At 42.7% G+C, this 12,078-nt stretch overlaps 1 protein-coding gene across 1 annotated transcript in view; it reads left to right on the top strand.

Moving 5' to 3' along the window:
- The window catches only part of smurf2 (SMAD specific E3 ubiquitin protein ligase 2), a 65,481-nt gene extending 54,379 nt beyond the window's left edge, over positions 1–11,102 (top strand). The window contains exons 13-19 of the mRNA XM_080447889.1: positions 842–945; positions 1,191–1,305; positions 1,951–2,129; positions 2,945–3,203; positions 3,558–3,759; positions 8,135–8,210; positions 8,492–11,102. Of these exons, the coding sequence (XP_080304015.1) occupies positions 842–945; positions 1,191–1,305; positions 1,951–2,129; positions 2,945–3,203; positions 3,558–3,759; positions 8,135–8,210; positions 8,492–8,591 (1,035 nt within the window). The 3' untranslated portion in view covers positions 8,592–11,102. The remainder of the gene's footprint in view (positions 1–841; positions 946–1,190; positions 1,306–1,950; positions 2,130–2,944; positions 3,204–3,557; positions 3,760–8,134; positions 8,211–8,491) is intronic.
- The last annotated feature ends 976 nt before the right edge of the window (positions 11,103–12,078 follow it).

Genomic DNA, 12,078 nt, shown 5'->3' with positions numbered 1-12,078 from the left:
GCACGGGTGGACCGCTGCTGTCAAAGAGGCCATGTTATTATAGTCTTATGGGTTGTGTTTATTATAACTGCCTCTAATCCACTTTAAATGAGCCTCCCCCTGACACTGGAAGCTGTCTGCACGTGGGCCCAACACTTGACGGAGGCGGTCAGATCCCAGCAGACAGACACGCGAGAGGGGTTGAATGGTTACTTTGCCTTTATCAAAATACAACCTAGTGAAAAGTGTTGTTATGGTACAGAGCGGTTTACACTGCTTCGCACCCTGCAGGTTTTTTATTTGCGATCCATTAAGGATAATCGTTTAGTAAGAGGGGTTGTCTGTTCAGGACAGACGAGGCAAGGCAGCCCAGCTGATGGCTTTGTACATTCCTGCCATGTTTCTCATGAGCCACCATGCAAGGCATCGGACTGTAACAGTGGGCGGGTGCAATGCTGGCTCTGCTCACTCTCTCATGGGACCGCCAGGCCCAAATGTGTCACATGATTTTGGGGACCTCTTATCGGCCCTTTAAGCCCCGATAATTTAGTTTGATAAAGGGCCTTTGCCACAGGGTTACTTTGGCACACATCGATTCTGGGATGCTCAGTTCTACATGACGGGTCACAGGAATGTATGTTCCTTGGCTTCCTCCCCAGAACCGGCATCGCTCACACGCACTTTAGCCAGTAGATAGATGCCTGCTTCTCTCTCTCTGTGTTTCTCCCTGGCCAGCGGCCATAGAGACTGTATATACCAGATGGTCCCTCTTGAGTAGTTTTTGGAGAGCTAACCGTTACTGTCACCAACTGTCCGCTTGTCCCTGTGCTGTGTCTGTAATACGCGCATGTTTCTGATGCAGGAGTCGTATCGTCAAGTGATGAAGATGAGGCCGAAGGACCTGTGGAAGAGACTGATGGTGAAGTTCAGAGGAGAAGAGGGGCTCGACTACGGTGGAGTGGCTAGGTAAGAAATCGTATAAGACACTCACTGTTATGTAAATGTTACATTGCGGTCTGCCCCCTTGTGGCAGACCTCACAGCCTGCTAAATGTGTTTCCTTGTTTTAGAGGGAATACATTTGTTTTGCCAAAGTCTCTTCATACATTTTCCATGATGACAGAGGATTACAATGCAGTGGACATATAATTGATGTCTGACTTGTCTTTTCTCACCATATATGTTCTCTACCCCCTGTCCGCGTCTATGCAGGGAGTGGTTGTATCTTCTGTCCCACGAGATGCTAAACCCGTACTACGGCCTGTTCCAGTACTCCCGTGACGACATCTACACCCTGCAGATAAACCCTGACTCCGCCGTCAATCCGGTGAGTCTGAGACAGAACTGACAGACTGACTGACCACAACACAGAAGACCCACTCTCCAGACAAACAGAATGCACGCACACACACATACACACATCCTCCCTGAATGCCGTCACTGTCAAGAGAGATCATGCAAACATTTGGTTGGTTCATCGGCTGTTATCTTCTACAGCTTTGCCCCTCCCTGTTTATTTGGCCTCGCGTCCCCCCTCTGTTCTCAACCACCGTTCTCAGGCCAGCAAAGATACTCTTCTGGACACACTTCCCCCCGATGAGTGAAGCAATGGATTTAACTGTTCTGTTGAGACTCTCATGATAGATTATTCACTGACTTTTTATCCTTTAGGATTTCTCAATCGGTCAAAAGACAAATGGTTGAGATTCTGATGTCCTCTACTTGAGTAGTAAGCGGAGACTTGAGACAGACATACAGACAGATATTGTAACAATCTTGCAGAGGGCCAAATGTCAGCTCGACACACTCAAACCCAGTCTTGAGCAATCAAATACATGGAATTTGTTCAGAAAACATGAATGCACGAGTTCCCTAAAGGATGGAATTGTTTTCAGATGTATGTCTTTAAAAAAGAAAAAGAACATGTGCAGTGTTCTTCCAGAAACTAACACGTTTGTTGTCTCTCTGGTAGGAACACTTGTCTTATTTCCACTTTGTGGGCCGTATCATGGGCATGGCGGTGTTCCACGGACACTACATTGATGGCGGCTTCACCCTGCCCTTCTACAAGCAGCTGCTGGGCAAACCCATCACCCTGGACGACATGGAGTCTGTTGACCCAGACCTGCACAACAGCCTCGTCTGGATACTGTACGTAGCATGTGGAGCAGATTGAAAAGGGCAGATGTGCCAATGTGGACGACAAACCCATTTGCATGTTTTCTGTGGAGGCATTTTTACCTCTTTGGGTACGCTCTACATGCCGATAGTAGGGACTGCTATAGAGTTGGTTGTTCAATAACAGGGGTCTTTCCAGCTCTTTAGTAAACAGAAATACATTTTCAGGTCAGGATACCATTTGTATACAATCAGGAGAGAGAACCCCACAACCATAATTTATCAGTGTCAATTTATAGTGTTCCAGTTCCAATTGTCTGTGTTTTTGTTTTTGTTTCATCACTTCTAATTTCACTACTTTATCCTTTATCCTTTGAATTCTCTCTCCTGATTGGATACAACTTGTATCCCGACCTGAAAATGTACAAAGAGCTGGAGAGTTAAGATAGTTTAAGCCACAAGGAAATTGTTACAATTATACATACATTTTAACAACCTCTAGCTCAAATGAGAGAATGACAGTGCCACCTAGAGACTTTACCTAGGTCTTACAGCAGGCATTATAAAATTATTATAAATACATTGTTAATGTTTTATTTTTCTGCTTATTTCAGTATTACTGTCCAAAAGTTTTCAAGTTAAAGCTGCACTCATGTCCTACCATGAGCTCGGGTACCCCGCACAACTGCTGACATTTTTACCACTGAGCCATTAGAGCATGTCTGCTTTCTCTGGGGAGAAACCACTTGTCAACCAGTAGTTGACAAGTGCAGATTGGTAGCTTTAACTACATGACACCTGACAGCCAGAGTCCTGCAATGATGTATGTCCTTCCATGTGCGTCTCAGGGACAACGACATCACGGGCGTGCTGGACCACACCTTCTGCGTGGAGCACAATGCGTACGGCGAGATCATCCAGCACGAGCTCAAGCCCAACGGCAAGAGCATCCAAGTCAACCAGGACACCAAGAAGGAGTATGTGCGGCTGTACGTCAACTGGCGCTTCCTGCGGGGCATCGAGGCCCAGTTCCTGGCCTTGCAGAAGGGCTTCAATGAGGTCATCCCCCAGCACCTCCTCAAGGCTTTTGACGAGAAGGAGCTTGAGGTACTCTTCCACACCGCAACTCCAGCATACCTACCATGACTTTATGCAATATGTGATGACATTAAAGTTTGCCTATAATGACATGCACAAAATAGGGATGCCAGGGTTTAGGTGGTTAAATGGGGAAAAAACAAATGCTACCCAAATGTCATACGTTGCATTTCAAATGGCTACACTTTTCGAGTGTGGCGGAGTGGAGGTCATGTGATGTATGTCCTGAACTGCGTTCCAAGGACATGGCACACTAATTGGGCCACTAAGACGCAGCCTGCAGTATATGGCCTTATAATCCATTATGTCTGAATACATTTGGAATTGGCGTTTTTAAAATGCCTCCCTCTTCTCCCCTTGCAGCTGATCGTGTGCGGGCTTGGTAAAATAGACATCAAAGACTGGAGGTCCAACACGCGGCTTAAGCACTGCACCGCCGACAGCAACATCGTCAAGTGGTTCTGGAAGGCGGTGGAGTCGTACGACGAGGAGCGCAGAGCCCGCCTCCTGCAGTTTGTCACCGGCTCGTCCAGGGTCCCCCTTCAAGGCTTCAAGGCACTGCAAGGTATAGTGTGATTCACAGGCCTGTAAGCCCCAACTGTCCGCCATCTGAGAGGTTAACCCATTGAGACCTGAAGCCGATTCTACGTGTCTCCTAAATCTCAACAGTTTTCTGAAAAACGTATGTTTCTATATCAGTGGTGCTCAATCTTTTTCATGTCAAGGACCCCCAAAATGGTATGTATTTGGCCGCGGACCCCCATCAAAATATTTTGTTCCAGGGACCCCCCAGAAGCAAAGATTTGAGTTAAAAATGTTCGCTTTAAAAATATATATATTCAAAGATTTGCACACATTTTCACGATTTTTCAAAAATAGCAGATCTACAAGCTCGTAGCGCGGCACTCGGTGCCGCGCTATGAGCTTGTATATCTGCTATTTTTGAATAGCCCAAAGTGTAAAATAATGCTTTTTAGCTCAAATCTAAAAATGACACAGTTCCAGGTCTTAATAAGCAGTGATCCCCCTCAAGGACCACTGGTGGTCCCATGTAGGCCTACACATATTTTATAAATGGTGCATTCGTATAGCGCCTTAACATTAGCATCTCATGGGAACAGTCACATGACTATTTAACTGTTAAGGAGGGTGATGTGTTTATTTAATTTATGTACATTGTTTTGCTCAGCAATATATCTGTATTCCAGTGGAAACACAGCTTATGACAGATAAAGACAAATATTGCGCTGCATTAAAGGAGCTATACTTACCTATCCTATAAAGAGCTGTCTGGCCCCTACTACACTGTGGGAGGTGAGGTGGAGCACTCACTTTTTCCATTTCCCACACTGATCATCCCTCTCCTGAAAGCGGTGCTCTCCCCTATTCAGTAGCTCTGTTGGCACAACGGGCGGCGGGGGGGGGCTGCTTGTTCTATTCAATCAAATATCTTCACAAGATTCTGTGCTCCTCTTTGTGCGTCAGTGTCACTGTGTTTTTTCTGGCCCGGGCTGAACCCTGAGTCAGAGCAGAGTCCAGTGGTTCAGTGGGTCCATCCTGGCAGACACCACTGCCCAGAGAAAGAGAGCGAGAGAGAGAGAGACATGCAGAGCACACTGTGATCCACTGCTCTTCCTGTTTGACAGTCAGGCAACTCACCCACCATCCAGCAGCCATAGGGGTCAAACACAACATAAATTAACTTGGCGCACTCACAGTAGCTACACCTGAGACCACACGTAAAAGTGTTGCTTAGAGGCTCGACTTTACAAGCTTGCAAGCTTTGCAGTAGAACATTTTCTTAATACTCTGCATTGGTTTTCGGCACAATATGAAATTTGTCCTGGTTGCAGGCAATCTTACACACAGGGAAGCATGGACCAATGCTAAACAACTCCCAGTCATTTCGTATTGGTGGTGATTGTGAATAAATATTTGTATTGCGTTATGACCAGAGTTTGGGTACTGTGCACAGCACATTTTATCTGGTCTTTAGGATGTCACTTAAACCTGAATAAGCAAGAATTATCTGGAATGAAAGAAAATATTATACAGTGAGAAGTCATGTAGTAACAATGGCAACCTTGATGTGTGCATAATTGAATGCACACCTCCTCTTCCCAGTTCAGCTCCCCACTGAAGTGAACAGGTTCCCTGATCAACGTGTAGTAGTCACTAGTGCAGTACTCTCTCAAGAACAGATTCTGCTCTGCGTTGGAATCTGTCGTGAAGGCTCGTCATAACATGTACACACTGGGCTACAAGTGGGCGTGCCTTCAGATCAGGAAGCAGGCCGAGCTTTACCCAATCAAATGTAGTGGGCGGGATTCACATGTCCGTCGATCTTTCCCCCTCGAAACAAACCCAAACTAATTTAACAATAGCGTCCGCGGAGCAGACAAAACCACGGAAAGATATTCACATTTTAACTTACTCTTTCATCATAGAAACAAGTGGGCTTATAACCAAAACGATCCATGTTCTCTGGGAGAAGTGGTGTTAGTGTTCCGTGTAGAAATATTGTTAGTGGGAATGAAAACATAGTGGCACCCACCGGAAGTGAAAGCTGAAGGCAGACCTAAACCCCGGTTTCCTTTGCGCACGTGTGCTACGTCGCCATACTCCCAGAGCCAATGTAAGATAGTACAAACAGCAGAGGGCGCTGTTTTTCATTCTTATTTGGTTCTGGGTTCCCAGATTGCTAGTGCAGTGACAGAGATCACCCTCCTCACCTTAAGCCTTATATACTTCGATGTAAGACAAATTGCTAAAATAGCTCATGTAAGCTTGTAGATCTGCAATTTTTGAAATCTGTAAAAAACAATTCTCGAAAACAGATTTTTTTTAAACTGTGAAAAGCACCATTGCGCTTGTCTTATTATATGCTGCTAATTAGAATAATGCAAATAATAAGCCAATACTATAACAATAAAACCAAACCAAAACATAGAATGAGCCAATAATTTAATATAGATAATAAAGGTAAGTTCTGACTATCTGGGGTGAAAAGTGTGCACTTCAAACAATAATGAAACAATTTATGGGACTTGGCTACTTGGTTTCCAAATTTCCAAGATTGTTTCTCTTTTTTCGCCATCATTGTGCAGTTCTTACAGATAAATATGTTTTCCATTCGACATGACCTTAAAAATAATTATCTTGCCATTTTCTGTGGAAATGGTATATCTTCTGTCTCTTGTGTCTCTTCCTAAACTCGTTCTCAATACTATTGTCTCATTAACTGTGGTTGAAAAGAACTAAACAACTAGCACACCTGGACCATTCATATGCTGAAAAGCACATTTATATGTTAAAATGCAGTGTGCCACTCCCCTCATATGAGTCGTTGAGGATTCACATTCAAACCACCAAGCCTGAGTGTGATTGGATGGCAGATGGTGTGACCAAGATCAAGATCGACTGGTTGATCAGAAATATATGGTTGCCCACCTCTGATACAGTACAGACAGACAGACAGACAGACAGACAGACAGACAGACAGACAGACAGACAGACAGACAGACAGACAGACAGACAGACAGACAGACAGACAGACAGACAGACAGACAGACAGACAGACAGACAGACAGACAGACAGACAGACAGACAGACAGACAGACAGACAGACAGACAGAGCCTCATTACAGTAGTTTCAAGTCCCTGTGTGTGTTTATTTTTTATTTTTGGCCCAACATTTCTGTCTCACACAAACTCTGTCACGTCGGGTCAAAAGTTGTAAGGAGGTGTCGAATATATTACAGTATTAAACTGAAGGCTAAAGAAACAGATTTGAACCATTTGAATGTTTTGTGTGTAGTTTGTGAATGAAGTTGCACAAACCAATTTTGGTGTTCAACGATGAGGTCACACTATAGACTCACATATACTCCTGCAAAGTTCGGACGGGGAGACGAGTGAGGGACGGGACCATCCGTGCTCTGCAGGCAATTTCTACGCATCTGCTGTCTCATTAACGTCTGCGGTTTGATGCAGCGGACGCCCACCATCTGTCTCCCCCCAAAACTTTGCGGGAGTATATTTGATACCAATAAAATTGCTGTTTGGTGTAACTACAAGAGAATTGATGATTTTAACAGCTTAGATCTATCTACAAGCTCACTAGTATGGACCCCTGGGGTTCTCCAGTCAATGAAGTATATAGGGTTTAAGTGGTTAACTTCACCCCAATTTTCACACTCTTCTTATGTTTGTATTTCACTTCTGTCCCTTTGGTCAAATGGAAATAGTGATCACATACATACTTCACCCATGACAACAAAAGTGGTGCACAAAAACTGTGTTGGTCTAATTTACATGCATAGATGTTGAACAACACCCCAACTTTCACACTCTTAAGTTTCACTTTTACTTCGCTAAGCCAATCACAGGCTAGCTGTGCTACTTTTGAGGAGACAGGCATTTACACACATGCAGTCAAACCCTGTTTTTGATAGCTTCTAATCTAGAATTCTTTAGGCAAACTAATATTTTGGAAAGTTTTCAAGGCACACCAAAGTCTATTCTGTAACACATGCCAGTAAACGGCATACATTACAATTACCAACTAATTCTGTTTAAAAAACAGAAATGACTCAAAAGGTGAACATTTAACTGTGCATAAACAGTATCTACTTTATAACTAACTTTATTATTTACGGTGGCACAGTTGGTAGCGCTGTCGCCTCACAGCTAGAAGGTCCTGGGTTTGATTCCTGCCAGGGACGCTGTGTCCTCTGCCCAGGATTACTTAGACAATTGGCACTGGGTGAAAAAAATGGGTTGCAAACTCGTGGGATAACAATTTAGTTAAAAAAAAAGAAATGGGCACCTCATTCCAGGGGTGGCCTGTGCCACCCGAGGCTACACCCTAGCCTAGAACCACCTGGTCCCACATTTTGTGCACCACAGCTTAGTACAGTAACTGTAGATCTTTCTTACAGGTGCTGCTGGGCCACGGCTTTTCACCATCCACCAGATTGATGCCAGCTCCAACAACCTGCCCAAAGCCCACACCTGGTGAGTCCACAATAGAATACTTTCCTATGCTGCTCATGGGATGCAACATATGTTAGAGATGGGAAAGACAGTTGTGAACCTAGACATAGCATTTAATTCACTTTATAACTGCTATGAAACTTTATGTTGAACAGAACAGGGTTCAGTTTATGACTGTGGTTTGTGTATCCTTAAACATTTATGATGTTTTAACATGTTCTGAATATTAACTGCTTCATCACACGAGGTTTCTGCTGCAAAACCTGGAAACTAAGGTCTTTTCTGCCTGTGTCTTCATCTAGTTTCAACCGGATCGACATTCCTCCCTACGAGCTCTATGACAAATTATACGACAAGCTGCTCACTGCCATCGAGGAGACCTGTGGCTTCGCTGTAGAGTGACACACGGATGCAGACGGGAGGATCGGCAAGCACCAGGAACAACGCAGTTTGACCGTGATTGGACCTCTCCACAAATCAGTCCAATTCAACAGGGGGTCGGCCATGGTCACCTGACCCCAGGACTCCCATACTCACCAGGGACATGTGGCCAGGCCTGGTGGGGAGGCGGGTGTGGCCAGAAAAAGACCACAACATGCGGCAAGACTCGCCTTGAGTTTCTCTACACCCACCTCTACTTTTTTTTATTATTATTAAAAACTGACCTTTACAGCTGCTAATAACTCAGACTATTTACTAACTTGTGGAACCTGCAAAAAGTGCTGACTCTTCCCTTTCTTTTGTAAGTTCCTTTTTTAGCATCTAAAATGAATAGACAGTATTCCATGTAGCAATGCATCATCTTACCATGCAGAACGTGTCAGTCCACTCAGAACCCACGTTAACGAGACTGGTTTGGCAGAGTACAGGGTTATTGCTGGTTAATACAACCACGCAAAAACACTCTTTAATAGCATAATGGATGCAGAGAGTCTGGGAATGGGGGTTTGGTGTGAAGGCTTCCCGGTGCCTTTATGTGGGGGTTTCAGTTAGCACCGAGGCTGGACAGCGGAGACTGCATCCCAGAACTAAAGACAAGAGGCTGTATCCAGAAGTAGAGCGAATGTGACCCAATGTTTACAACCCTCTCCAAAGACAGCAGCAGGGATCTACACCTGACAACCAGCGCTGCATTCCCAGTCAAAACCTATTTCCTACGTCTGACATCTAGGTTTTGTCCGAAAAAAGAAGAAATGAATGAATAGCTTGAAATGTGTTATTTTTATATAATGGGGAAATGAAAAAGAAACACTAAAATTATATATAATATATATATAATTTATTGCTGTTATATTCCAGAAACCCTTTGACATTATTCCAGAAAAAAAAAGAAATCTTTTAAATGTTAAGTGTTACTGTTTAAATTATAGAAGACAATTTGTGAAAGCAGAATTAAGCTTGAATGAAGTTAACTTTGATTGCTGTGGTTGAAATCTTTACCTAGCCTCTCTCCTACCTATGTGGAGTGGTATGTCTTAAGGGCAGATCAAACACACAATGTCCTCTGAGTGCCATAATAGTTTTGAATGAATGAATCTTTGAAAACATTAAGCTGACCCTTTAAATGTTAGTGATATCCTCCAACAACATTCAGTACGATGGTCTGTGAAAATCATGTTTTCTCAATTTTTGTAGTTCTTCTGTACTTGGGGTTTACATTATTTCCGCTAGCTCGACACATTATTTCCAAGTGATCTGTTCAAAATCCAGGAATACGAAAAGATAACCCATAGTGACATTTTGTATGTGTTGTCTGTCGACAAAGCAAAAACAACCTCTACTACCTTATGGTCATAGCCATGTGGTGCTAAGTAACATACATGTTTGTTTTATTGGCAAACTTACTCTTGCAGCTTAATGCTAGAATTCAAAATACACTACTTGCCCCCCAAAAACTGTTTGTGGCCACAAATCAATACATGCAGACCTCTAGTTAGCCACATTCTCAGGAGATGTCACGTTAAGTTGTAATATTTTTCAGGAACAAGCAAAACACAAATTCTGACCCCACCCATATTGATTGAGTGGCCTACAGATTATGTTAATGGCCTTACAATCTTGTCATTTGCATTATGTTGCCCACAGTAGACAGTTAATAACGCTGTTGTGTTTCCACATGGGCTTTTGATTAAACATGTAGTGAGTGAGATGATTATTTTTACCCAGCTAAGCAGTCGTGCCAGTAATGTTTTAATTTCAAGAACATGGATTTTCTATGATTTGACACAAAAACTCTTGAATGTTTTCTAAATGATACTGCCTGTCTAGCAATCTCTTATGACCATGGACTGTTCTGACGGTTTGCATACACTTAAAAAATGAGTAGCTCATTTTGTTATTTTTTAATGTAGATAAGTGTATGCAAAGTGAGAAGTGTCCTCAGATGGTGCTTTGTACAGTAATAAGATATTGTTCATTTATGTGGATCACGCAAAGTGTAATTTATCTTTAACTTAAGTAGAAAAGGTTTTTCTTAAAATAAAAAAATAATTGCACACATACAGAACCAGGTTGCCACGTGTACTTGGTGACGACCTCTATGCCAGATAGATAATATGGACTGATCAATTTTATAAGTAGACATTCATTTACTCTCAAGTCCTGTGCACAAACAGAACTCTCTAGTGTTTGTTTCCTACACTACATCTCTCAGTATCGCTCCACAGCTGCCTCTTCCTGAACAACTGAACTTTTTATTAACAAGTCAACATTGAGATGCAGCTCTTGGTTTCTTGTCCCGCCCCCTTTCCCCCCCTTTTTTAGCATGATCCACTAGCAGGACTATATCTCTCATAGCTGACTGATGCAATTTGATGTATGTTAACACTATCATTTTTGTAAGAGTATTTTATTTTTGTGTGTAATTAGTTCTAATTAAACTTGCCTTTGTCTAATGATGTAAGGCACCTTGTACAGAGATGTAATGTCTTTTTTATATAGTTTGATCTCTTGTGAATGAAAGCTAAACAGAGTTGAGTTGGGTAAAAGAAATACAGCGCAAACGTTTTAAGCATTTGTGGGGGGGAAAAACGAAATCAAATCAATATCTGGTGTGACCACCCTTTGCCGTTAAAACGGCTCCAATTCTCCTACGTACACTTGCATAATAGTTTTTTTTACGCTGCTCAGCAGGTAGGTTGTTCTTAACATATTGGAGAATTTGCCACTTCTGTGGATTCTGTCTCTATATGTAATACCAGACTGACTCGATCATGTTGAGATCAGGGCTCTGTGGGGGCTTACTGCTGAACATGGTTCAGTCTGGCTATATGTTTGGGTCATTGTCATGCTGCAGAATTAATTTGGGACAGATCAGAAGGCTCCCTGATAAGATGGATAAAAATCTACCTCTATGCAGCATTGAGAACATATGGAACTCATCACTGCAATTACATTGGTTTCACTTCATTTTTAAATGCATTTACTTTAGTTGCCCTTCTTATTTGAAACAGTATTTGGTTCCATCTACTTAATCATATCCACTTAGACACTTAGGCAATATCCTTACTTTGTTGTCCCACAAATCTTTAAAGAAGTTGGACGAAGGTCATTCTGCTACAAAGCTCCATCTGATTGGAATGATCTTCCTCTATCTATTGGATCCACTATTGGATCCTTCTGTCGCTTCAGGACTTCCCTCTATATTTACATCTTGATCAGCTTGTTTATGCTTCTAAATTGACTACTGGTAGGGAATAGGGATACATACAGTGATTTATTTGTACTGTACCCTTCTTTCTCTTCTGTTTAACAGCTGATGGTTTAGTTTGGTGGAGTGGGTGGGAGAGGGTGAGCAAGCTATCTGTGTATGAATGTATCTGTATACTTGTATGAATGAATGAATGAATGAATTTTCGTGTCTTGTCATAAGACCCACCCCTTACGGTGG

This window comes from Gymnoscopelus braueri, assembly GCF_963280865.1.
Source record: "Gymnoscopelus braueri genome assembly, chromosome: 13".
NCBI lineage: Eukaryota > Metazoa > Chordata > Actinopteri > Myctophiformes > Myctophidae > Gymnoscopelus > Gymnoscopelus braueri.
This window is presented reverse-complemented; position numbering and strand designations above follow the sequence as displayed.